Here is a 24,976-nt window from a genome sequence, read left to right on the forward strand (position 1 = left end):
TGAAAGACATGATTAGAAGCTCTAGAGTAGAAACAGATAAGAAAATAGATTAGATCAGAAACATGCTGGAAGCCAGGAATGCCCAGCATAAGAAAGAAATGGAAACCATGATCACCCAACGTAAGAAAGAAATGGAATCCATGAAACAGATTCAAACAGCTATTCAGGAGATTAAAAGCTCCACTGAAAGCATGTAAAGCAGACTAAGAGAATCTGAAGACAGAATATCAGATATAGAAGACAGGATTGTGGTTAAGGACCATGAAAATAGAGATTTCTTAAAGATAGTAAGAGACCATGAGAAATCAATCCAACAGCTGCTAGATGATGCAAAGAAGAATAACATAAGATGGATAGGAGTCCATGAAAAAACAGGAGAAAGTACAATAGACATAAAAAAAAAAAAACTGTTCACAGAATAGTAGAAAACCTCCCAGATAGAGATAGAGAATTGGACATACAGATAAATGAAGCATATAGAACTCCAACTAGCCATGATCAAAAAATATCTACACCTAGACATATAATAGTCAAGATCCCAGAAACCCAACAGAAGAGCAAAATTTTACAGGAAGTTAGAGAAAAGAAACAAATCACCTACAAAGGAAAGCTGATCAGAATCATGGCAGATTTCTCAACACAAACCCTCAAATCAAAAAGACCCTGGAGTGAAGTATTTCAAGCCCTAAAAGAAAATAACTTCCAACCTAGACTGTTATATCTGGCAAAATTATCTTTCAAAATCGATGGGGAAGTTAGATATTTTAATGACAAAGAACACTTCAGAAATTTCATGAACACCAAACCAGCCCTCCAAACAATTTTATGCAGTATGCTAGAAAAAGACAATGAAGGTCACAGCTCCATGAGGGCCAACAGAGAGAAGACACCATGCAAGGTAAGACACTAAAGGGAAAGGGGGTAAAATAAGAAATAAAAGAGCTAACAAAAATAAAACATCATGGCAAGGATAAATCAATATCTATCAATTATAACTATCAATGTTAATGGGCTCAATTCACCTATCAAAAGAAATAGACTGACAGAATGGATTAAGAAGCAAAACCCAGCAATATGCTATATACAAGAAGCACACCTAACTCAAAAGGAAATTCATAGACTGAAGGAAAAAGGATAGAAAACAGTTCTCCACACCAGAGGAACCCAGAAAAAAGCAGGGGTAGCAATCTTATTTGCAGACAAAGTAGATTTCAAACCAAAACTAATTAAGAGAGTCAAAGATGGTCACTACATCCTTGTGATGGGAACAATCCAAGAGGAAGAGATGACAATCCTAAATATTTATGCACCAAATATGAATGCCCCCAATTATACAAAACAAATATTAATGGACATGAAAAACCAAATAAACAATAACATAATTGTAGTGGGGGACGCCAACACCCCTCTATCACAAATAGACATATCATCTAGAAAAAACATTAATAATGAAACTCTAGAACTGAACCAAGCTACTGAACAAATGGACTTAATAGATGTTTACAGAGTGTTCCACACCTCAAAATCAGAATACACATTCTTTTCAGCTGCACATGGGTCATTCTCCACAATACATCACATGCTAGCTCATAGGGCAAATCTAAGTAAATGTAAAAGAATTGAAGTTATCTTCTGTATATTAGCAGACTATAGTGCAATAAAATTGAAGATCAATAACATAAGAAACCACAAAACACCCACAAACACATGGAAATTGAATAACACCCTCCTGAACAACCAGTGGGTCACAGAAGAAATTAGACAGTTTCTACAAGTAAATGATAATGCCAGTACAACACACAGGAATCTGTGGGACACAATGAAAGCAGTTCTATGCAGGAAATACATAGCAGTGAATGCCCATATTAAGAAAACAGAGAGAACTCAGCTAAATAACCTAATGCAGAAACTCAAGCTCCTAGAAAAAGAAGAGCATAACAAACACAAAGCTCATACAAGAAAGGAAATTATAAAGATCTGAGCAGAAATCAATGCAATGGAGACTAAGAGAACAATACAAGAAACCAATGAATTGAAGAGCTGGTTTTTTGAAAGAATAAATAAAATTGATAAACCTTTAGCCAACCTTATGAAAAAAAAGGAAAGAAAAGGCTCAAATCCATGCAATTAAGAATGAAAAAGGTGAAGCCACAACAGATCCAGCAGAAATTCAGAGGATCATCAATACCTACTTTGAGAACCTGTACTCTAATAAAATGGAAAACACAGAAGAAATGGACAGATTCCTAGATACATATGAATTTCCAAAGTTAAATGAAGAAGATATAGAAAGTCTAAACACCCCAATAACAATGAATGAAATTGAAAATGTAATAAAAAATTTACCAACAAAGAAAAGCCCAGGTCCTGATGGCTTCACTGCTCAATTCTACAAGACATTTAAAGAAGAACTATCACCATTACTCTTTAAACTCATCAAGGAAATTGAAAGGGAAGCAAGGCTTCCAAATTCTTTCCTGGAAGCAAGTGTTACTTTGATTCCAAAACCAAGGAAAGACCCAACCCAAAAAGAGAACCATAGACCAATCTCCCTAATGAACATAGTTTCAAAAATCCTCAACAAGATACTGGCAAACAGAATACAGAGTGTCATCAAGAAGATCATACACCCTGACCAAGTTGGATTTCTCCCAGGGATGCAAGGATGGTTCAACATCCATAAATCAATAAATGTAATACATTATATTAACAGAGTCAAGGACAAAAACCATATGATCATCTGAATAGATGCAGAAAAGGCATTTGACAAAATCCAGCACCCATTCATGATAAAAACACTACAGAAAATTGGAATAGAAGGTCTTTATCTCAACCTGATTAAGGCTATCTATGAAAAACCAACAGTCAACATCATACTAAATGGTCAAAAACTGAAAACTTTCATGCTAAAATCAGGAACAAGACAAGGATGCCCACTATCACTGCTCCTGTTCAATATTGTTCTGGAAACATTAGCCATAGCAATTAGACAAGAGAAAGAAATGAAAGGAATAAAGATAGGAAAGGAAGAAGTGAAACTGTCATTATTTGGTGATGATATGATACTTTACATAGATGAACCAAAAAACTCAGTCAAAAGTCTTCTAGACCTAACTGACAGGGTCAGTAGAGTAGCTGGATACAAGGTTAACACTCAAAAAACAATAGCCTTCTTATACGCAAATAGCAGACCCATTGAGAGAGAAATTCGGGAAGTAATTCCTTTTACAATAGCATCTAAAAAAATGAAATATCTAGGAATCAACCTAACAAAGGAAATAAAAGACCTCTACACTGAAAACTACAGCACTCTGAAAAATGAGATTGAGGAGGATATACAAAAATGGAAAGATATCCCTTGTTCCTGGGTAGGAAGAATCAATATAGTGAAAATGGCCATGCTTTCAAAACTACTATATAGATTTAATGCAATACCGATTGAAATTCCAACAATATACTTCACACAACTAGAGGAAACAATCCAAAAATTCATTTGGAAGCAGAAGAAACCTAGAATAGCAAAAGCAATTCTAGGCAACAAAGACATGGCTGGAGGTATAATAATCCCCAACTTGAAACTATACTACAAAGCTACTGTGATAAAAACAGCATGTTACTGACAAAGAAACAGACCCAAAGATCAGTGGAATAGATTAGAATATGCAGAAACAACTCCAGACATACTCAGCCACCTCATCTTTGACAAAGGAGCCAATCTTTCCTTATTGGAGGAAAGATAGCCTGTTCAATAAATGGTGTTGGGAAAAGTGGATTTCAACCTGTCAAAGATTAAAACTAGACCCATACCTATCACCATTCACTAAACTAAGACTGAAGTGGATTAAAGAGCTAAATATCAAGACAGAAATGCTAAATTTGCTGGAAGATAAGGTAGATAGAACTCTCAATTACATTGGCATAGGAAAAGACTTTATTAACAAATCTTCAGTAGCACAGGAGCCAACACAAAGAATCAACAACTGGTATCTCATCATGTTAAAAAGCTTCTGCACTGCAAGAGAAACTACCAACAGAGCTAAGAGACAACCTACAATATGGGAAGAAATTTTTAGCAGCTGTACCTCAGACAAAGGTCTATACTATCTAGAATATATAAAGAAATGAAAAAAATCAGACGTCCCAAATTCAAAGGTCCAATTCAAAAATGGGCATCTGAAATGAACTGACATTTCTCAGACAAAGAGTAAAAACAGTAAATAAACATATGAAACAATGCTGGACGTCACTGGTCATTCAAGAGATGCAGATGAAAACAACACTGAGATTCCACCTCATCCCACAAAGAATGGCTGCTATCAAGAAATCAATCAATAACAGTGTGTCTGGCGCTGTTTCTGCATCTTCTAATCCGTTCCACTGGTCCTCAGGTCTGTTTCTTTGCCAGTACCATGCTGTCTTTATCACAGTAGCTTTGTACTATAGTTGCAGGTTGGAGATTGTCATAACCCCTGCCATGTTTCTGTTACCTAGAATTGCTTTGGTTCTTCTGGGTCTCTTCTTGTTCCAAATGAATTTTTGCATTGTTTTCTCAAGGTACATGAAGTATGCTGCTGGGATATCAATTGGAATTGCATTAAATCTATAGAGCAGTTTTGGAAGTATGGCCATTTTCACTCTATTAATCCTTCCTACCCAGGAGCAGGGGATGTCTGTCCATTTTCTGATATCCTCTTCAATCTCTCTTTTCAGAGTGCCATAGTTTTCAGAGAAGAGGTCTTTGTTTTCTTTCATTAGGTTGATTCCTAGGTATTTCAGTTTTTTGGATGCTATTGTGAAAGGAATTATTTGGCCTATTTCTCTCTCAGTGAGTCTGTCATTCGTGTAGAGGAAAGCTATTGATTTTTGTGTGTTGATCTTGTAACCAGCTATTTGACTGAATTTGGTTATTCAGTCTAGAAGACTTTTGGTGGAGTTCTTGGGGTCTTCTATATAGAGTATCATGTCATCTGCAAATAATGACAATTTGACTTCTTCATTACCTATCTTTATTCCTTTTATTTCTTTCTCTTGTCTAATTGCCGTGGCTAATGTTTCCAGAACTATATTGAACAAGAGTGGTGATAGTGGACATCCTTGTCTTGTTCCTGATTTGAGTGTGAAGGATTTCCTTTTTTGACCATTTAGTATGATACTGGCTGTTGGTTTTTCATAGATGGCTTCTATCAGTTTGAGGTAGAGACCATCTATTCCAATTTTTGTAGAGTTTTTAATACTAAATGCATGCTGGATTTCATCAAATGCTTTTTCTGTGTCTATGGAGATAATCATATGGTTTTTGTCCTTGACTCTATTGATAAAGTGTATTACATTGATTGATTTACATATATTGAACCATCCCTGCATCCCTGGGATGAATCCCACTTGATCAGGGTATATGATCTTCTTGATGATCTTCTGCATTCTGTTTGCCATTATCTTATTAAGGATTTTTGCATCTATGTTCATTAGTGAGATTGGCCTATACTTCTCCTTTTCAGTTGGGTCTTTCTCTGCTTTGGGGATCAAGGTGATGCTTGCTTCCAGGAATGAATTTGGGAGTATTGGTTCCCTTTCAATTTCATTGAAGAGTTTCAACAGTAGTGGCAGCAGTTCCTCTCTAAATGTCTTGTAGAATTCAGCAGTGAAGCCAGGGCCTGGGATTTTCTTAGTTGATAAGTTTTTAATTACATTTTCAATTTCATTGGTTGATATTGGGCTGTTCAGAATTTTTAGGTCTTCTTCATTCAACTTTGGTAATTCATATGTATCTAGGAATCTGTCCATTTCTTCTGTGTTGTCCATCTTATTGGTGTATAGGTTCTGGAAGTAGGTATTGATGATCCTCTGGATTTCTGCCGGGTCTGTTGTAATTTCACCCTTTTCATTCTTAATTGCATGGATTTGGACCTTTTCTTTCCTTTTTCTGACAAGATTGGCTAAAGGTTTGTCAATTTTGTTGATTCTTTCAAAGAACCAACTCTTGGCTTCATTGATTTTTTTGTATCGTTCTCTTAGTCTCCATTGCATTGATTTCTCCTCTGATCTTTACAATTTCCTCCCTTGTATGAGCTCTGGGGTTGTCCTGTTCTTCTCTTTCTAGAATCTTGAGGTGCAACATCAGGTTGTTTAATTGGGCTCTTTCTGTTTTCCTAATATGTGTATTCACTGCTATGAATTTCCCTCATAAGACTGATTTCATTGTGTCCCATAGATTCCAATATGTTGTCTTGTCATTGTCATTTAATTGAAGGAACTGTCTGATTTCTTCTTTCATTTCCTCTGTGACCCATTGGTTATTCAGAAGTACATTGTTCAATTTCCACATGTGTATGAAATTTTTTGAGTTTCTGTTGCTATGGATCTCGAATTTCATCGCACTATGATCTCATAATATACAGGGGATAACTTCAATTCCTTTGCACTTCCTTAAACATGTTGTAAATGTGAGTATGTGGTCTATTTTGGAGAATGACCTGTGTGCAGCTGAAAAGAATGTGTATTCCGATTTTGTGGGGTGGAACACTCTGTAAACATCTGTTAAGTTCATTTGTTCAAGAGTTCGATTGAGTTCTAGTATTTCATTACTTATTTTTTGTCTGGTTGATCTATCTATTTGTGACAGTGGGGTGTAGAGGTCCCCCACTACAATTGTATTAGTGCATATATGACTTTTCATGTCTGTTAGTATTTGTTTTATATAGTTGGGTGCACTAGTGTTTGGTGCGTAGATATTTATGATTGTCATCTCTTCCTCTTGGATTCTTCCCCTTACAAGGGTGTAGTGTCCTTCATCTCTCTTAATCAGTGTTGGTATGAAATCTACTTGATCTGCCAAGAGGATAGCTACTCCTGCTTTTTTGGGGGTTCCTGTCGCATGGAGTATTGTTTTGCATCCTTTAACTTTCAGTCTATGAGTTTCCTTTTGAATAAAGTGTGTTTCTTATATGCAGCATATTGTTGGATTTTGCTTCTTGACCCATTCTGCCAGTCTATTTCTTTTGTTTGGTGAATTGAGACCATTAACGTTGATGGTTACAACTGAAACGTATTGACTTGTCATTGTCATGACTTTTTCTTTTTGTTGGGTTCTCCCCCTTTATATTTAATTTCTTACCATGCCAGATGGGTTCATTCTGCTTTGCTTCCCGGGGTTGTGGTCCTCAATGTCTGTTCCTAGGATATTGTGTAAAACTCTTTGGAGTGCTGGTTTGGTATTCACAAAGTTCCTAAGGTGCTCTTTGTCATGAAAGTATCTTATTTCTCCATCCATTTTGAAAGATAGTTTTGCAGGGTACATCAATCTGGGTTGGAGGCTGTTTTCTTTTAGGGCTTGGAATATGTCACTCCAAGCTCTTCTTGCCTTAATGGTTTGTGCTGAGAAGTCTGCTGTGATTCTGATGGGCTTTCCTTTGTATGTGATTTGTTTCTTTTCTCTGCTTGTAGAACTTTGTTTTTCTGTTGAGTTTCTGGAATCTTAACAATTATATGCCTATGTGTAGATTTTTTTTGATCAAGGCTATTTGGAGTCCTATATGCCTCACTTATCTGTATGTCAAGTTCTTTTCCCCTGCTTGGGAAGTTTTCTGCCATTATTTCTGTGAAGAGATTTTTTATGTCATCTGCACTCTCTCCTGTTTCTTCATTGAGCCCAATCAGTCTTATGTTATTCTTCTTTGCATTATCTAGCAGCTGCTGGATTGATTTCTCCTGTTCCCTTATAATTTGGAAGCAATTTTTCTTTTCCTGATCATTAATTGCAATCTTATCTTGTATATCTGAAATTCTGTCCTCACATTGGCTCATTCTGCTGTGTAGACTTTTAATGGAGTTTTTCATCTCCTGCAAATCTATTTGCATATGGTTTTTGGATTCCATTTGTTTCTTATGTTGGGATTCCACCATGTTCCTGAGCTCCTCTCTAGATTTATTAATCATGTCTTGCACTAGGAGCACAATTTCTGGTGTTATCTGAGAGATTATTTCTGATTTTCTTTTTTCCAGATCCCCTTTTGTTGCCAGTTCAGTGGGTCCAGGTGGTTGAGTATCAGAGTGTTCCATCTCATTTCCCTTTGGGGTTGCTGTAGGTGATCTGGAAGTCTGGTTTTGAGACTTATTTACATGTTTTCTCATTTCAACTGGGGTGGGGGCTGTTGGCACCTGCACAGATTACCTCCTCTGAGCTGGGAGAGGTGGGACAGGGGCCAGGAGCAGCAGTAGGGATGGTAGCCCAAAAGCCCTTTCCTGTGTGCTGGGAGCAGCAGTAGTGATGGTGGCCGGGAAGCCCCTTCCTCTGGTCCAGGAGCAGTGGGATGGCTGCTCAGCAGCCCCAATCTCTTGGCTGGGAGTGGTGGGAGGGATGGTGGCCCAGAAGCCCCTTCCTCTGGGCCGGGAGCAGTGGGACAGAAGGTGGCCCAAATGCCCTATCCTCTGGGCTGGGAGCAGTGGGAGGGATGGTGGCTGGGAAGCCCCTTCCTCTGGACCAAGTGCAGTGGGACAGTGGCTCAGAAGCCCCTACCTCTGGGCCGGGAGCAGCGGGACTCATCACCATGGTCTGGTGGTCTGGTGACTTCTGCGTCTTTGTAGTGTGGAACCAGGTGGCTGTACTGACGAGCAGGGGTGGGGGTCCAGTGGACTGTTGCCAGGGGCGGGCTGATTCTGCTTGTTCTGCGTGACCTAGACTATTTTAATATCATCTATAAGCTAAGTTCCAAATTTGGAAATTTGACTGAAATACTATTTTATATGCACTTTTATTAATTTCCCTGCATGTGGTCCACGTATTATTATTCTCATTATTTTTAATTTATTTGTAAGAGCTCTGTATTAAAGACATTATATTTAAGGAGAAAATTTTTTAATAAAAGTAACAAATATCTTATCATGTGTCTTTGGATATTACCTGTGATATTTTTTGCTTTACAAGACTCAGAGTTTCACATGCTATAACTTATTGATGCTTTCCTTCATGTCTTCCCCTCTTGAACCTTATTTTTAATTTTCATTTCAATTGGCATTTATGATAAGTTGATTTCTTCATAAAAAATAGTTGATTCAGAACCATAACTAGCCCAAACTTTGTTTAATTACCTATATTGAATTATCTGTGACAAAGAGTAGATAGGAACTCAGAGATGGATGGGTTGGGAACTCAGTGTACATGTGTACATGCCATGCATGTGTGTGTGTGCGTGTATGTGTGTGTGGGTGTGTGTGTGTATTTGGTCAATCATTAATTATCCTTTACAAAAAGCAAGCTCTATCATTCTCAGAAGTGTATTTCATTATCAATAACTCACTCTCAGGTAATTCATCCTCAATAAAAAATCATGGAATAGGGCCAGGATGTACCTCAGTGGCACAGTGCCTGCCTGGCAAGCACAAGGTCCTGAGTTCAATCCCCAGTATCCCCCACACACAAAAAAAGTCATGGGATACTGAGTTAGTTAATAGAAAGAGAAGAGGTGTCACAAAAGGGCAGCTTGAGGCCTGAAGAAAAGTTGGGATAAGGACAACAGATGACTAGGCAGCGAGCTCCTGGAAGACTGAGCCATCCCTTTCTGCCACATTCTCAGAGGATTTTCTTGTCATTATTTTATGCTAAGATCCTGTATTCAAGGCAATGCTCATCCATTGCAGTAATTGCATCACTGACTTGGAGATAGATGAAGAGGGAAGAGGTTAAACTACTATTATGATACACAATTAACAGTGGATTGAAAAGCATATCTTGGGGCCGGGGATTTAGCTCAGCGGTGCCGCTCCCTGCTTCTCAAGTGCAAGGTCCTGAATTCTATCCCCAGTACCAAAAAAAAAAAGAAAAAGGCTTGAAAGAAAAGCATATCTTCATGTTAAATAAAAGAAGACAATTAACATGTAAATTATATTCTGATTAAAAGTTGAGATGGAGAAAGATAAAATAAATTTCTTCTGGTTTCACCTTCAACATCATCTTCATCATTCTATGAAGGAGAGGTCATAAAGCAGTTTTTTGAAGTATTTAAATTTAAGTAGCTTAGGAAAAGGCAATGCTCTATATGCCTTAATCACGACTACCCAGTTTCTCTGCATTAAAGGCAAAACGCCATCTCTGAGTTGAAGAATACTTTGCTTTCCTTTGTAATTGCTCTTTAGCTTATTCACTTTGAGGACCTCATAGGAGAGACAGCTGCAATCTGTAGTAGTATTTACATTTTCTTGTAATCTTTGGACATAGTATCATCATACAGCATGTCAATGTTCTTCCCCACTTATCAAATTATCAAACCTTCCCTAGTTTCACCATAATTTTTAGCAGATTCATTTATCAAATTAGCTAAACTACTACTGGATAGGAATCAAAGGTTAGAGGATATTGGGGTACGAGGGAGGGACTCAGGGAAATTCTGCCAAGTCCTGATGTTAAGCACCTGGGGCTGGGAAGGATTGGACAGTCTTGGACACCTCGGTGATGAGAAATTTTCCAAAGGAGACTGAAAGGGAATCAATTGGAAAGGCTTGAAACAGAGATACCTCACAATTGTGTCTATTGGGCAGTGCTTCTCTAACTGTCTGTGGGAAAGAACATGTGTGTTTGGAGTTTTTGTTTATTAACTTGTTTTAGTTTCAGTCCATTTGTAGACTGATGCTTTTATATGATGCAACACAAATAAAAAAATAAATAAATAACAAGCAAAGACATGCAAAAATCCATGCTCAATTTTTGTTTTTTGGTTTTTTGTTTGTTTGATTTTTGAGACAGGATCTCACTATATAGTTCAGGCTACCCTTAAACACACTATGCAACTCAGGCTGGCCTTAAACTCACAGTGATCCTCCTGCCTCAGCTGGGATCATAGGTGTGTGTCACCATGCCCAAGTATAGTATAGAGCCATGTCAAATGGCCCTAATATTTTCTAAACTCTGACTCTCAGTTTCTGTCCTCTTGCCCCAGTTTGGTAAGAAACAGTTCTCAGACTTGCACAGGTCTGCAGACCAATCTTTCAATGACATGACCCAAGGGGGCATGACTTGTGAATCTGATGAAGCAGGTGTCAGAGGTATTGAGGAAAGCCGGCCCCAGGGTGAGAACCACATACGTGGTCTTGGAAGCTTCAGGACAGCTGCTCTAGAAGAGTCTCCAGAAACACAGAAGTGTCAAAAATAACACCTCTAAGGGTAGCTAACAGAGACAGCTAAATACAACACAACAAAGGAGAACCACAAGGCCTCTGATGCATGAAGCCAGTCTCAGGCTGAGCCCTGCCTTGCACTTGCTCAGCCCAGCACAGCTGCTACTAAAACCATCCAAAGCAAACAGGGCTCTCCCCACAGCAGACTCAACAGTATAAAAACCAACACCCAGATATAAATTAGATTGCCTAGCTCATCCTGTTACACAGTCCACTGTCTTCAAATCCAGGATCCTGAATACAATAACAAATTACATTATTAATTAGGACACTGGTCTAAAGCCAAAACCAAATAACTCATTACTATAAACTAACACAATTCTCAGAATTTTCCAGGTCAGCTACAAGAAAGAGTTATGAAGCTATCTTCTCAATTGAACTAAATCTCACCCATGCCTAATTACAATGTGCGTGGCTAAATCCTTTTCCCCTCCTGCTGGCAAGCTTGCCTCTTAGAGCATCTAAGCCCTGGAGACTTCTTAGAGTAGGGTAAGCCTGTGGTCAAGTTGAAAGAAACATGAAGCCTAGAGCCAGCATATAAGGGTTTAAGGGCCGTCTGCGAGCTGCGTAATCTTAAGGCATTATCTGAGCTTCAATTTCTTTATCCATAAAACAAGACTAAAAACAGCTACCTCCCTGAAAATACAGCTGAAAATGCTTAGCAATTTGTAAAAAGTTATGTAGATGTCAGTCCTTACTCTGGAGAAATAAGAAGTTGAGACATATTTTTAACCATGCCTTCCACCATAAAGCTTTGTCTTTTAGACAGTTTATGTCTTCCTTATAGTTCAAATCACTTCTCCATGTCACACACTATCTTCCTTACGCTCTCAGCATCACTGGGATATCATACAGCACCACCAGCATCACGAACATCTGACAACTTGAAAAGTGGCACACAGGGATCTATCCGAGGCACAGCAACAGTGACAAAAATGACCTGAAAAGTCAGAGGGACATTTGGGGGGAGCAAACAAGTTTGGTTTATTAAGTCTGTGGCTTTTCTTAATCTGGCTCTTCCTTATCTCACCTTTTTCTCTCTCTTGCAGGAAGTCACTGGTCTGTGTTGATTTTGTCCATTCTGCTTAATATTTAGAAAGTTTTATTTTTGCTGCATCCTTCCCTGTAAAATGAAAACAGGCTATTTATCAAATTGTGTGTTCTGGTACTGTATTTATTAATACACAAGCTTCTTTTTTTTTTGTACTGGGAATTAAACTCGGGGCTTTGTGTTTGCCATGCAGGTGCTGTGCCACTGAGCTACATTCCTGGCACACAAGTTTCTTCAGATCAGGTAAGGTATTTGGTCCAGGTCATATACTATATAATCTTGGGCAAGTAAGCCTCTCAGAGCTTATTTTTTCAGTTGTAGCATAAATATAGTAAATGACCTGCCTTCCTCACAGACACAAATATGAAGACCTCAATGATCAGATAAAGTGAATTTTGGAAATAACTTATGGCATTTTACTCATATATTATTAAATTATGATGTGTAATATATAAATAATATTGTGTTTTATTATTCTTAGTTTCTTGTACAAGAAAACAATTTGGTAGGAGTCTCTTGCTTTCTGTCAAGTATAAAGGCTCTAGATTTTAATTCTTTATGTAAAAAATGGAACATAGAGTCCATATGTCTTAGAAAAAAGAAAGATCAATTAGTGTACTGCAAATTTTAGTATTTCTTCAAAGTATTGGGGTTTTAGTGTGTGATTTATCAATTTGTATTCATTTCATAATGTTTGCACTGTTGATCAGTACCCAGAACAAACAGAATCTTGCATTCTTGTAGAATTCTTTTGCAATGAAGGAAAAAGCACATTAGAGAGCCTGGCAATGCATGTGTTCCTGAGGAAAATGGTGAAATGCAGTCCTTGATTTTTATTTATTTATTTTATTAGTACATGTTTGTGGTACATAATGTTTCCATTCCTTGTGTGGGGTTGGTACATGGGCATAACACATCTCTATTCCTCTTTTTCATCTCTTTCCTTCCCCTCACTTCCCCTCCCTTCATTCCTTGATCTCCTTCCCATTTGAGAAATATCTGTCTCCCTACTTGCTTTTATCTATCTTCTATTTTGCTCTTTATTTATAATTTGGGTTTTTCATATAAGAGAAACCATACAATATTTTAGCTTATATGTCTGATTTATTTCACTTAACACTATGGTCTCAAGGTACATATATTTTCCTACAAATGACTCAAGTTAATTTTTGTTTATGGAAAAGTAGTACTCTATTGTGTATAAATATCACATTTTCTCTATCCATTCAAACCCTGGATAAACATTTTTTAATTTAAAAAAAAGTAAAAGAGAAATTCTGAATCAAAAATATATTGCCAATGTTCCCCTTTAATAACATTATTAATTTTTTATGTAACTAAAATTTAACTAAATCTGGTTATATTTAGAGGAAATGGTTGGACTAGAAATAAGTTTGCTGCAAAACATGGGTTTCTCTAAATGACATTCAAGCTTTACACAAACCACAATGTAAAGCAACCATGATCTGTGCAAGGTTCCACATCTCTATCATAAATCTAAATTCAAATTAAAAGTAGATGGCAATTAGATATAATAGGCACCATTTTATGCCAGGAAAAATAGTAACTATTGCTTTGGACCAATGAACATCTTTGAACTCTGCCTGCCACTTCACTAGGTTCCTATGGCTTGGACTTTTTCATTCTTTCATCATTTATAACTCAAGTATTCATGCAGATATTGGAGATGATTATCTCCAGAAGAGATTCTTTATTGTACATATATCCCTCCCCTCCAAAAAATACTAAAAGCCCAGACCTAAAACTCCTCAAGGCAACACACGCTTCTAAAACAGGTGTGAAAAAAACAACCCTAGAACATTTGTGGTGAGAAAGTTAAAACTTGCAAGAATGAAACTCAGGCTTCAAAATCTTCCTTCATCAGTTAGATTAGAATATTTTGTCTGGGCTTCTTAAGTCTAAGTCATTAAAATGACTATCATTTTTTCTTTTTCTCTGTTTTTCTTGATAGCTGGGCCTTATATGGTTCCAGAAGGTAAGTATCTCCATTCCTACAGCATGAAAACAGTAAGTGAATTTCTAGTGATTGTGTTGTTACATTATAGATGAATGGGATTTTCATAACCATTTCTATTCCTTGCAACTGCTGTGTTTAATATAATTGTTTGTCAGTAAAAGTATAATTACTACTATGTAGAGTTGCTATTTTTTAATTTTTGAAAATCATATAGTGGCTGTTATCAGAAGAACTACCTGTAACTGCTTGGGCCTTTTGGGAAATCCTTTGGTTTATTTTGTAGGTTTCACTATGGAGATTGTTGGGGGGAAAGAAGTACCTCCTCACTCCAGACCTTTTATGGCTTCCATCCAAACTGAAGGCAATCACGTTTGTGGAGGAGTCCTGATCCACCCACAGTGGGTGCTGACCGCAGCCCACTGCGGCTTTTTGTGAGTCCCCTATGCTTTTCCATGTGTGTGTTGTGTCCTTCAAATTGGCTAGGAAAAAAAAAAAAAAGCCACATGTCCTGGGTGAGGATCTGAGCTTTAGCTTCTGTGATCTCTGACTGATGGGTGGGGCTTATTTATCCTCTCACACATCTATATTTCCTAACCTAGGTTTTTCTTTTGTGGAAAGAGCTGGGCTTCTTTTCTCAGGCAAGCCATTAAATAAATGCAAGTCCTCAGTCTAATTCATCAGCAAATTCTGCAACAGTAATAATGGAAGTAGCCACATTTCTGACCTTGTTAAATAATACCGTTCAGGAGGAAATAAGACAAACTAAGCTTGTTCTGTCCTCTTCAGCTTCCCTGTTTTACAAATGGGATTTATAATAATAGTACAGTAGTCCCTCCTTATCCATGGGGCATATGTTCCAAGATATTCCTCAGATGCCTAAAACCTCTAGTAGCACTGAACTCTATATACACTATTTTTTATGCATACATATCTATAATGAGTTTAATTTATAAATTAGGCACAGTAAGAGATGAACTGTTTGTTTCTGTAGTTTTCCATTTAATATTTTCAGCAGCATTTTGCCACAAATAACTAAAATCACAGAAAGAAAAACTGTGTATGAGGGGAGACTACCATACCCTGCTTTGTGGGATTTTGAGAATTACATAGCATATATTTAAGCACTTTAGCTGTACAGATCATTTAGTAAGCACAAAAACATTGCAGCCAATATTATATGTTTGAGAAGCTTGCTTTGCTTGTAGACTTATAGACTCCTTAGTTTCTTAGCCTCATCCCTTACCCCAGACATCTGAGGTTCCTGTTTGGGAATCATAGCCATAAAAGGCAACAACATTCCCAGATTGTGGGATGGGGGGAATTTAGAGAGGATTGATAAAGGACGAAAAAGAGTGACTTATTTTTTCTGAGATACTTAGAACAAAAATTGTTCTGAAGACAGACTACAACCTCCCAAAGTCCATTTCAGCCTTAGATACTCTTGCTTCAGCTAATAAAATACAAAACTCATCTCAGGATGCTGCAACTATTATAAAGGAAAACCAGTAGAAAACTAATTTGGTATTTGTTGTTTCATTTATTTGCTTGGGTTCTCTGCTTTTGTATTTTGTTTGCACTCTTTGTTTCTTGTCTGAATAAGCTGAGATGGTTCTTTCCATAAGAATGGTACAGCACTTCATTTGAGAATCTGTCTTAGTCCCTATGGTTTGCTGTCTAAGCATCAGTAGTGTCGAAATAAAACAAATGAATTGGTTTGTTTCTTAAGTTTTAGGATGTTGTCTGATGGTCCCATTTTATGGAACTGTTTGAACACAGATTGGAAGTTTTGAAGCCTATAAACAGGACAGGCTATGCCCTCAGAAGCAATGAGGCAGAGGATGACTGTCATTAAATGTTCGATCAATGCAAAATGTAAATATCTTCAAAGATAATTTTGGTACACATTTAAATGGACTATAACAGTGGTGGCCCACATGCCACAGTATGCTGTTATTAAAAGCTCTAAAGCTCATCACCAGACTCTAAGTTCCTGAGACACAGAGCTTGAGTCACAATTGCTCAAAAAATGTTAGCTGGAAAGAAGGAAACAAGTTGGGGGATTCTTTTTATTTTGCTAAGCTAAAAATAAGCCATAAGTTACCATATGAAATTAAATAATATTAAGTTGAATCTCACATTTTGTCAAGTGAACTTAACTCAAAAAAAGTGGATTCCCAAATTAGGAGAGAGAGATTATTTTTAAAAGACTGGAAAGAAGTCTTGGAATTTAAAAAAAAAAAAAAAAAAAAAAAACTATTACTAAATATCCTTTTAAATGGCTAGAGTATAAAGAACTCCAAAATATGTGGGTTGAATTTCCTCCACAGGACACCCGGGTGTCAAAAATGTAGGCACATAAGTGCTTGGAAAAATATTAAGCCTTATGAAATTCAAAATATTTATGAAATACTTCAATGGTGGCTTCCCGCAAGGGTACTCACAAATATCCTAAGGTAACAGTTGCCGACCCCAGGCCTCTCTCTCAGCAAAACTGTACAATGGGCCAAATCTGGGGATGTTCCTTTCTCACCGCCCACCCACTCAGTTCCTCCCTTAGCACCTCGGCCCCTTTATTAGTTGCCCTGTCATAAAAGGGAATGGGTAAAAAAAAGCTTCCTGTGTAATCTCATTTTCAGCAATTTCATTTACCAGAAATAAAACTCTAAACTGTTGTCCATTGTCCTCCAAGGTATCCTCCACTGTCCTCCCTTTCTGAGCACTCACCCAACCCCATCACCTGCCTAACAAGCTATTAGATGAAAGCTTCTGAAGCCCCTTCCACATGTTACTCTGTCTCAAACTCCCTGAATAAAGTGGTAAAACCTTCAGGCTCCAGATTCAACCCACCTGAGCTGTAATCTTGCCTAAGTGTATATCCTATAGCTTCTACTTAATATCTGTGGGACAATCTAAAGTTTGTTCAAGCATCTGAACCTCAACCTCCTCATTTGTAAAATGGACATCATTATAGTTCTAACATCATGGGGCTGTTGTGAAATATGAGGGGAAATGTCTTGCACAGAATACAAGACCTTAATATATTTCCAAGTACTGTAATATTGATACACTTACCTTCCATGGTACTACCAAGGGACTAATTTGATGATCCCACTTGTGTTGTTGGGATTGAGAAAACCTCACTCTCTGAGGCAAAAGAGATTTCCAGGACACAGAAACCCTACCTTTGCTGTTAGACCTCAGTAGTGGGTCTAAGCAGAACCCCTACTCAACAACAAGACAGGCTAAGAAAATAAGAGACTTGGCTGGTTGGTATGGGTCTTTAAAGAGGAGTCAAGGAAAGATGACTGGACTTGGAGTCACAAAAGTTGAATTGGGGTCCTGATTACCCTACACAGCCCTCCTTGTGTAAGTTGTTTATGCTCATTACCCACATTTCTGTTAGACTGTTAATCCTGGGGATTTTTATATTAACCTTCCCCCTCCAAAGCTTTGGGATGGGTATTTTGGATTTGAATTAGTACTAGGAAATCCAATCCACATCCTATGAGAAATTTCATCCCCATCCTGATTTTGCAATAAGCAAACTCTTCAACAAATAGAGCTGAAATTCCCCAAAATAAACTAAAATATTTGGTAGAAACCATGAAGTGGCAATTCCAGGCAGTCACAGGTCTACCATGTGAAAATCCTCCCCACCGCAGTTATGTGCACATTCTCTGAGCCTGAAATAATCATTCCTTCTGGTTTCTATATGTTTCTGTGCTCTTTTTAATTTTTATGAGTATGTGTATTTTTACTGTATTCTGCTTTGATCTCTTTTTCAAGTAACAAAGATACAGTTATGTGTAAATGAATAAATGTATTTTTTATAACCTTTCTTATTCCAAAAAAAAAGGATTTGAGGATGCCTTCATAAAAACCCATGTTGCAGTGAAATATATCTGTAGCATACAAATGGCTCCAAGATGTTACCAAAATCTCCAAAAAAAATTTTCTATTTTCATCATTGGCTATAAATGTAACTATATCAAGCATACAGTAAATAAGGTCAACTACTGAAACATTAGTACTAGAACTATGCACAATCAGAGATTTTAGGGGGAAAAAAACCTGCTTTTCTTTACTGGACTCCTCAGTTTGTACCCTATAAATATTTACAATGGAATTATCGGTGTTTACAATCTTTAATATATCTTCATTTCAAATTAGCAATATTTTTTGACCTTGAAGAAAGTTTTCCTTTCTTGTCTGAACTGTCTTTCTAGTTAAAGGGGACAGGAATTTTGAGCACATTTGAATGTCATGAAAGAGGCCTCACCTTGCCTGGTGGGGATCTCGGCATACAGATAAGCATGGGTAGATTTGAATCTTTACCTTAGCCATTTTAACACTTTTTGCTGGGAAGATTAAAAAAGTTCTGGCAATGAATGATAGTGATGGGTAAACAATAATGTAAACATACTTAATGCCACCAAATGTACATTTTAAATTATTCAAATAAAATATTTTATTATAGATATTTTAGCATCATTTTTAAATCCTTTAATGTAATTGTTATAAATCTCAAACCACAAACTCAACAAATACGCTTTCCTTTATTTTTTTATTAATCTTATTGGTACATTTTAGGTATACAATATAATGACATTCAACATTGAAAATTTGCACCTTGGGCCAGGGATTTAGCTCAGTGGTTCTGCCACCTGCCTCACAAGCACAAGGTCCCGAGTTCGATCCCCAGTACCAAAAAATAAAAGAAAGAAAGAAAAAAAGAAAATTTGCACCTTTACATAATCTCTCTTGGTTCTTATTTTTTCCCCATTTCCCTGCCCTCCCTTCAACCCCTCTATCCCTCCCTATTTATAAAGACTTTGTTTCCATTTTTTCATTTTCTCATATTAATTCCATTCCCTTCTTTCCTTTCCCCTACCCCTCCCACTTTCCTTTATTTTTATATAAATGAATACAATTTGTTATAAATTTGATCTATAACAATTAGGATTTCACCTCTTCTTTCTCATAATCACATACAAATTCTGATACTCTCTTACAATGCAGGGAAATAGGGCTGAGGTGGAGTCTGAGGGGAAAGCCATTTGACCCTTAATGTTATTCATTCACTATGGGATCCACTCAGACCTCTGTCATTCCACCTAATCCTGAGTAGGTTACCTTGGCTTTTGTCCCTGGTTCTGTATGTACCTAACTCTTTTTGCCATTTCTACCCCCAACCAGAGAATTTGGAAACCATTCTGTTACTTCCGTTCTCTTTACTTCCTTAGGTTTGACAAAGGCCAGTCTGCTACTGTGGTTTTAGGAGCACATTCTCTCTCAAAGAATGAGCACTCCAAACAAATGTTTGCAATTAAACAACTTATACTATTCTCAAAATCTGAATCAGATGATATCATGCTGGTAAAGGTATGTAACATTGCCTTTCTTCAGTTTCTCCAACATTCTTACACAGTGTGACAGTTAGTTAAATCAACTGTATGAAAGCATTTCATTTGCACCCACTCCATGTTTGAGGTGATTATGACATATTCTAAAAGGTCCCATGTTACTCCATATACTGCCTGGAAAGAAACAAAACTTTATCATAAATGCACCAGGGATATATTTATACAGGGAAAATCAATTCTAATATTCATATATGTAAAAGGGGAGCATCCCAATGAACAAGCCTAAGGATCCAAGTGGAAAGCTTTTTCCCAAATGTTTTTCTCATTAGCAAATGAAAATTAAAACAGTGATTTATACAACAGAGCCAACTGAGTGACTTTAGGGACTCAGAAGTGAGTTATAACTTAGTCTAGACCATACTTTGTCTAGTTCAAATGTAGTCTAGACCATACTCAAGGGTCCTATCCATCAGGAAACAGCCCAGCCCTCAAAGTCATGACCTGTGGATGTCATTCCACAGAAAACCATCCAAAGCAGGGCAAAGGCCAGTTTGCTCCAGACTGGGCAGAATTCCTGCTCAGTGTAAGTTCCCTCCCAAGTATCAGTGAGCTCTACAGGGAATAGAAAGCATGTTCAGAACAGCAACAACCACAAATACAGCTGCAAGCTACCACCAAAGTAGATTCAAGAACGGATGCCCTACTGTGACAGAGGGACCACACATACGATACACAGGCTAACAGCAGAATATTGCAGGGAAAGAATGATAATTTGTTTTTCAATCTGTCAGCTTCACGCAGCTGCAAAACTCAACAAGTATGTCCAGCTGCTCCACCCAAGATCCAAAAACTATATCCGAGATGGAACCAAATGCCAGGTTACTGGCTGGGGAGCCACCAGCCCAGATGTTTTAAACAACTCTGATACCCTACAAGAAGTCACTGTTACCATCATAAGTCGAAAACGTTGCAACAGCCAAAGTTATTACAACCACAGACCTACTATAACAAAAGACATGATATTTGCAGGAGATGCCAGAGGCTGGAAGGATTCCTGCAAGGTAAGAATTGCTCATTTACACAGACATACTAGAGGTCTGTACACCACTCAAGGTTCAGTTTGCCCACTCACATGAAGGAGGAGAGGAGTGGAGAATACAGAGCCACAAGTCTAAAAATTCTACTCTTCCTGCACAGTGTCCTACATTCTTTTTCATCTACTTATGTAAAAGAGAACATCCCCAACACTGAAAAAGCACTCATTAAATGCTTTTTATTCAGAGTAATAGACTATATCTGACAGCTTTAACAGGCTTCTTATGAGGGGTGTTACCATCTTTAGAAAGTCTACAAACCCTGAGGTCATTAATGGTGATTAGAAGATAACTTACCCAAAAAGGAATCACTGTTATTTATTATTAGAGCCTATTTATCATACTGATGTACTAACTATCCGAATGCAGTGTGACATTTTTATACATACATATAACATACTTTAATCCTATACAGTCTCCCTACTACCCTCCTTTGGCCTCTCTTATCTCCCCTTTCCTTTCCCCATTTCCTTCCTCTCATCTAACAGTCTCTCTTCTTTCATGAAAAAAAAACCAACCACCTTTTAAATTAATCCATAGAGAGAACTTCCAAAACTCAAATGCAAAAAAACTCAAAGATGCAGTATTACATGGGTACCTTAAATAATGTTGATGGACTGTCTAACACTGTTTGGCCTGCTATAAAAATATCATAAACTGAACAGCTTATAAATAACATAAGGGTTTTTGCACAGTTCTCGGGGCTAGAAAGTCCAGATCAAGATGCCAGCAGATTTGGTGTTGCTGCTTTCTGCTTTGCTGTAACTTCACTTAACAGAAGGGTGAGGGTTCTTTCTCTGGCCTGTTTTACAAGGACCCTCATCCTGAGGTAGGATAGAAAAAAATAAAGATAAGTAGAAAGGAGACCAACAAATCATAATTTTTAAATTGTACTTTTAGAAAAACTGTAACTATAGGACACAAAATTTATTCAGGCCTTTTTCTCTTCTTAAAATAAAAAAACTCACTCAAAAGCAAAATTTCCTAAATTCTTTAAAAACAATAAGCCACTCTCCAGGGCTTATCTTCTTCGAGTGTGTACTTTTTAAATTCTAGCTAATAAACCTCTTTATGTCTCTCACTGACTCATCTTAAACATTCTTTTTCTGCAATACTAGTCAGCAAACCTATAACCTACTTCACAGGTGAGGTGAGTAGGGTCGTCCTCTCCACTTTGGGGGACCTCCTTGGACCCTGTATGGTGACAATTTCATTCATGAGGGTGCCTCCTCCATGATGTAATACCTGCCAGAGGCCCTGCCTCCTGACACCATCACATTTGGGGATGAAGATTTCAGCATGTGAATTTGTGTGGGTGGGAATACGGGGTGGCAAACATTCAGACCACAGTACTGACTTACAAAAAGGAATAAGAGTCATTGTATTTTTCAAAATCTGTTTTTAAATCCCAATAGTAAGGAGAATATTGAGTGCATATATTGGATACATGTTCAGAGATGACTAATATACAGCACAGGTGGATTAGTAATTTTTTAAAATTAGAATACAAATAATATTACACTTAATATATTAAGCACTGTTACAGGGTATGATGAGGGGAAGGGTACAGTTCTGTGTATCTGTGGTAACCCAAGACCATCATCCTCCTGACCTTGTCATCTTGGTTGACTCAGGGAGAGGCCTTGCCATTTGTGATGTGAACTGCAGCAGAGGCAGAGGCTGGCCTCCCAATTCAAAAGCCAGTTGTTTCTCTGAAAGGCTATGCCATTCCTTCTTTAGTTTGTTTTCTTCTCTTGACAGAATTTTTTTATGTATTTTATTGTTAGAGTGGATCCTCAAAAGTCATTTCATTGGGCAAGGGTTTATTAAGGGTGGTACATACATAGCACTATGTTCAACCATATGAGGACGCAAAACAAAGGAAAAAGATAATAGAGAAGTCAGAGTCCTTGCCAGCAAGACACAGTTTATATTATATTACTCTTTTCTGCTGGTCTCAGTAGCAGTTTGACTTCGGCTTGATTCTTTGAGCACCAAAATGAAATTTGCTGTGTAGAAAGCTTTGAAACACAGTGTAGTGAAACACCATGAATGTAAGGGTAATACACAAGTCTTCAGTTGGCCTGCATGTAAGGATGCCTAGCATCAAATCCCTGTGAATTTACAAAGCTCTCAGTTATTTCTCACTTTCAAAAATCTTTGAAGTTGTCACAGGTACAGGAAACTTACACAACTATGTAATATAAAGACTTGATGTCAATTATTTGTGTGTAAATGCTACAGATATACACAACAAAAGAAGATATCCTAAAGTAGAAAAAATAATTTTAACATTTATTTTTGTGATAATTTTATTAACAAATAAAGTTCAATAGTCACTAGTTAGTGAAGGAATGTATGTGCACATAGATACAGATGAAGACAGAACAGAGACATAGAATGGACACAGACAGAAACAGGCAAAGTCATAGTCATAGACAAATGTGATCACAGGGAGAGAGATGAACAGAGCTGATAGAAATACAGTCCTAGATGAACCTATACTGAGTAAAAGGGTATACCCTGTACTCTGGAAGACAAAAAGAAACCAAGGACCCAGATAATAACATTTTGAGCAATTAACAGCTGTTGATAGAAAAATCTCAACAGCTTCTTACCAAGTATCTGTCCATTTTCTTCTTTCCAGGGTGACTCAGGTGGCCCTTTGATCTGTAAAGGTGTCTTCCATGCTATAGTCTCTAGAGGAGATAAATGTGGTGTTGCTAAGAAGCCTGGAATCTATACCCTGTTAACCAAGAAATACCAGGATTGGATCAAAAGCAATCTTCCCTTACCTCATGCATATTAAGACTGCAAATCATTTTCTTGGATCTGTCAGTTTTCTGTTTCTCTTTTTTTTCATAATGTGTTCACAGATCACCTTATCTTCAAATACAGTTGGATGTAGGTAAAGCAGAACACACTTGATATATATTGCTGTGCCCTGAAGACTCATCATACTAATGAACCAAATTCTCTTCCATGTGTATCACTGATGTATTTTTACCATACTGATTTCATTCTAAATAAAATTTAGAAGACTCTGTTTGTCTTTTATGGATATGAAGTAATATCAGCCCCCGTTCCACCCACACTCCCCAAAGGCCAATAAAGTGACTAAATGAGACAGTAACAGCATCACTTTAATCAGGTTTATATTGTGACTTCCGCTGAATCACACTAAGTTGCTAGGGTGTTTGTTGTAAGAACGTTTAACATGAGATCTATCCTTTTAACAAATTTTAAGTGTAAAATTCAGTATTATTAACTATACACAATCATATACTACAGGTCTCTAGAATTGATTCATCTTGTAAAAGTGAAACTTTATACCAACTGAATAACAACTTCCCATTTTCCTCACCCTCACCTTCGACCTTTGGCAACCACCATTCTATTCTACTCTGTTTCTATGAGTTTGGCTGTCCTATGTTGCATTTTTAAAATAATAAACAGAAATATAAGCACCCAGATCAAGAAAGAAGGATCAAGGTACATACAAATAGATGGGTAGTAATTATTTTTATGTGCCACATGTTATTCCAGAAGGGGTTTAATATAATGGACACAAATGTAAAAAAATATAGAATTAAAAATAAATTGGTGAATATAATAGGCCAAAGGGAAAATAAGAATAAGAAAGAAGAGAGGAAGGCAAAAGTACTCATATAGCACTCATAGTGCAATGCTTCTTTCTATACATTTTCTAGCAGAATTCACATTTGGCTCAATTCTTGGCCAATGCAAAAAAAGATCAACACAATGAGTTATATGAATTATGGTATCAAGGAAATAAAAGTAAATTGTTTGCCCAGAAGTAGGGCTACTGTACTAGAACTGAAACTACAGAGAACTTTTATCCATGGTCCTCTTAAAATGGATACCATGGTAATCCATACATCATAGAAATATCACATGGTACCCCATAACTATATACAATTTAATGTGACAAAAATAAAATATTAAAATATAAATATAAAAACAACACTATGTCATGTTTCCCATATACCTATCAACTGCATCAGAATCACCTGAGATTATTTGTAGACTTCTGGCATAGCAATTTAGATTAAATGGGCTTGAGGTGGGCCTGAAAGATCTGTAATTCAGTTGATTCTGAATTCTGAATGGGCAAATTTGAAAGCCACTAATAGTGAACATCCTCAACAATATCTTAGAATAAAAACAACAGTAAGTGTCAAGGGAATTTTTTTTATAAATCCCCCAGTGTGAACTGATGACTTAAGACCAAAGTACCATTCACTCTAATCACTGTCCTCACCCAGTGATTAGTGTAAGCATTTCCAATTTGGGTTCAATA

The 24,976-nt window shown here is 37.2% G+C and overlaps 2 protein-coding genes across 2 annotated transcripts in view; one reads left to right on the forward strand and one right to left on the reverse strand.

The window, feature by feature from the left end:
- Nucleotides 1–24,976, reverse strand: part of Esm1 (endothelial cell specific molecule 1) — a 139,794-nt gene that overhangs the window by 38,970 nt on the left and 75,848 nt on the right. The gene's annotated exons all lie outside the window — the stretch shown is intronic.
- On the forward strand, nt 14,058–23,871 carry Gzmk (granzyme K). Its single transcript, XM_004848679.3, has 5 exons — nt 14,058–14,216; nt 14,482–14,629; nt 19,442–19,580; nt 20,353–20,622; nt 23,303–23,871. Exons 1-5 carry the CDS (start codon nt 14,153–14,155, stop codon nt 23,462–23,464), a joined length of 783 nt encoding a protein of 260 aa, XP_004848736.2. The 5' UTR covers nt 14,058–14,152; the 3' UTR covers nt 23,465–23,871.

This window comes from Heterocephalus glaber, unplaced genomic scaffold (genome assembly GCF_053883595.1).
Source record: "Heterocephalus glaber isolate CG9 unplaced genomic scaffold, H.glaber_assembly_v1.0 deba00001538, whole genome shotgun sequence".
Taxonomy (NCBI): Eukaryota; Metazoa; Chordata; class Mammalia; order Rodentia; family Bathyergidae; genus Heterocephalus; species Heterocephalus glaber.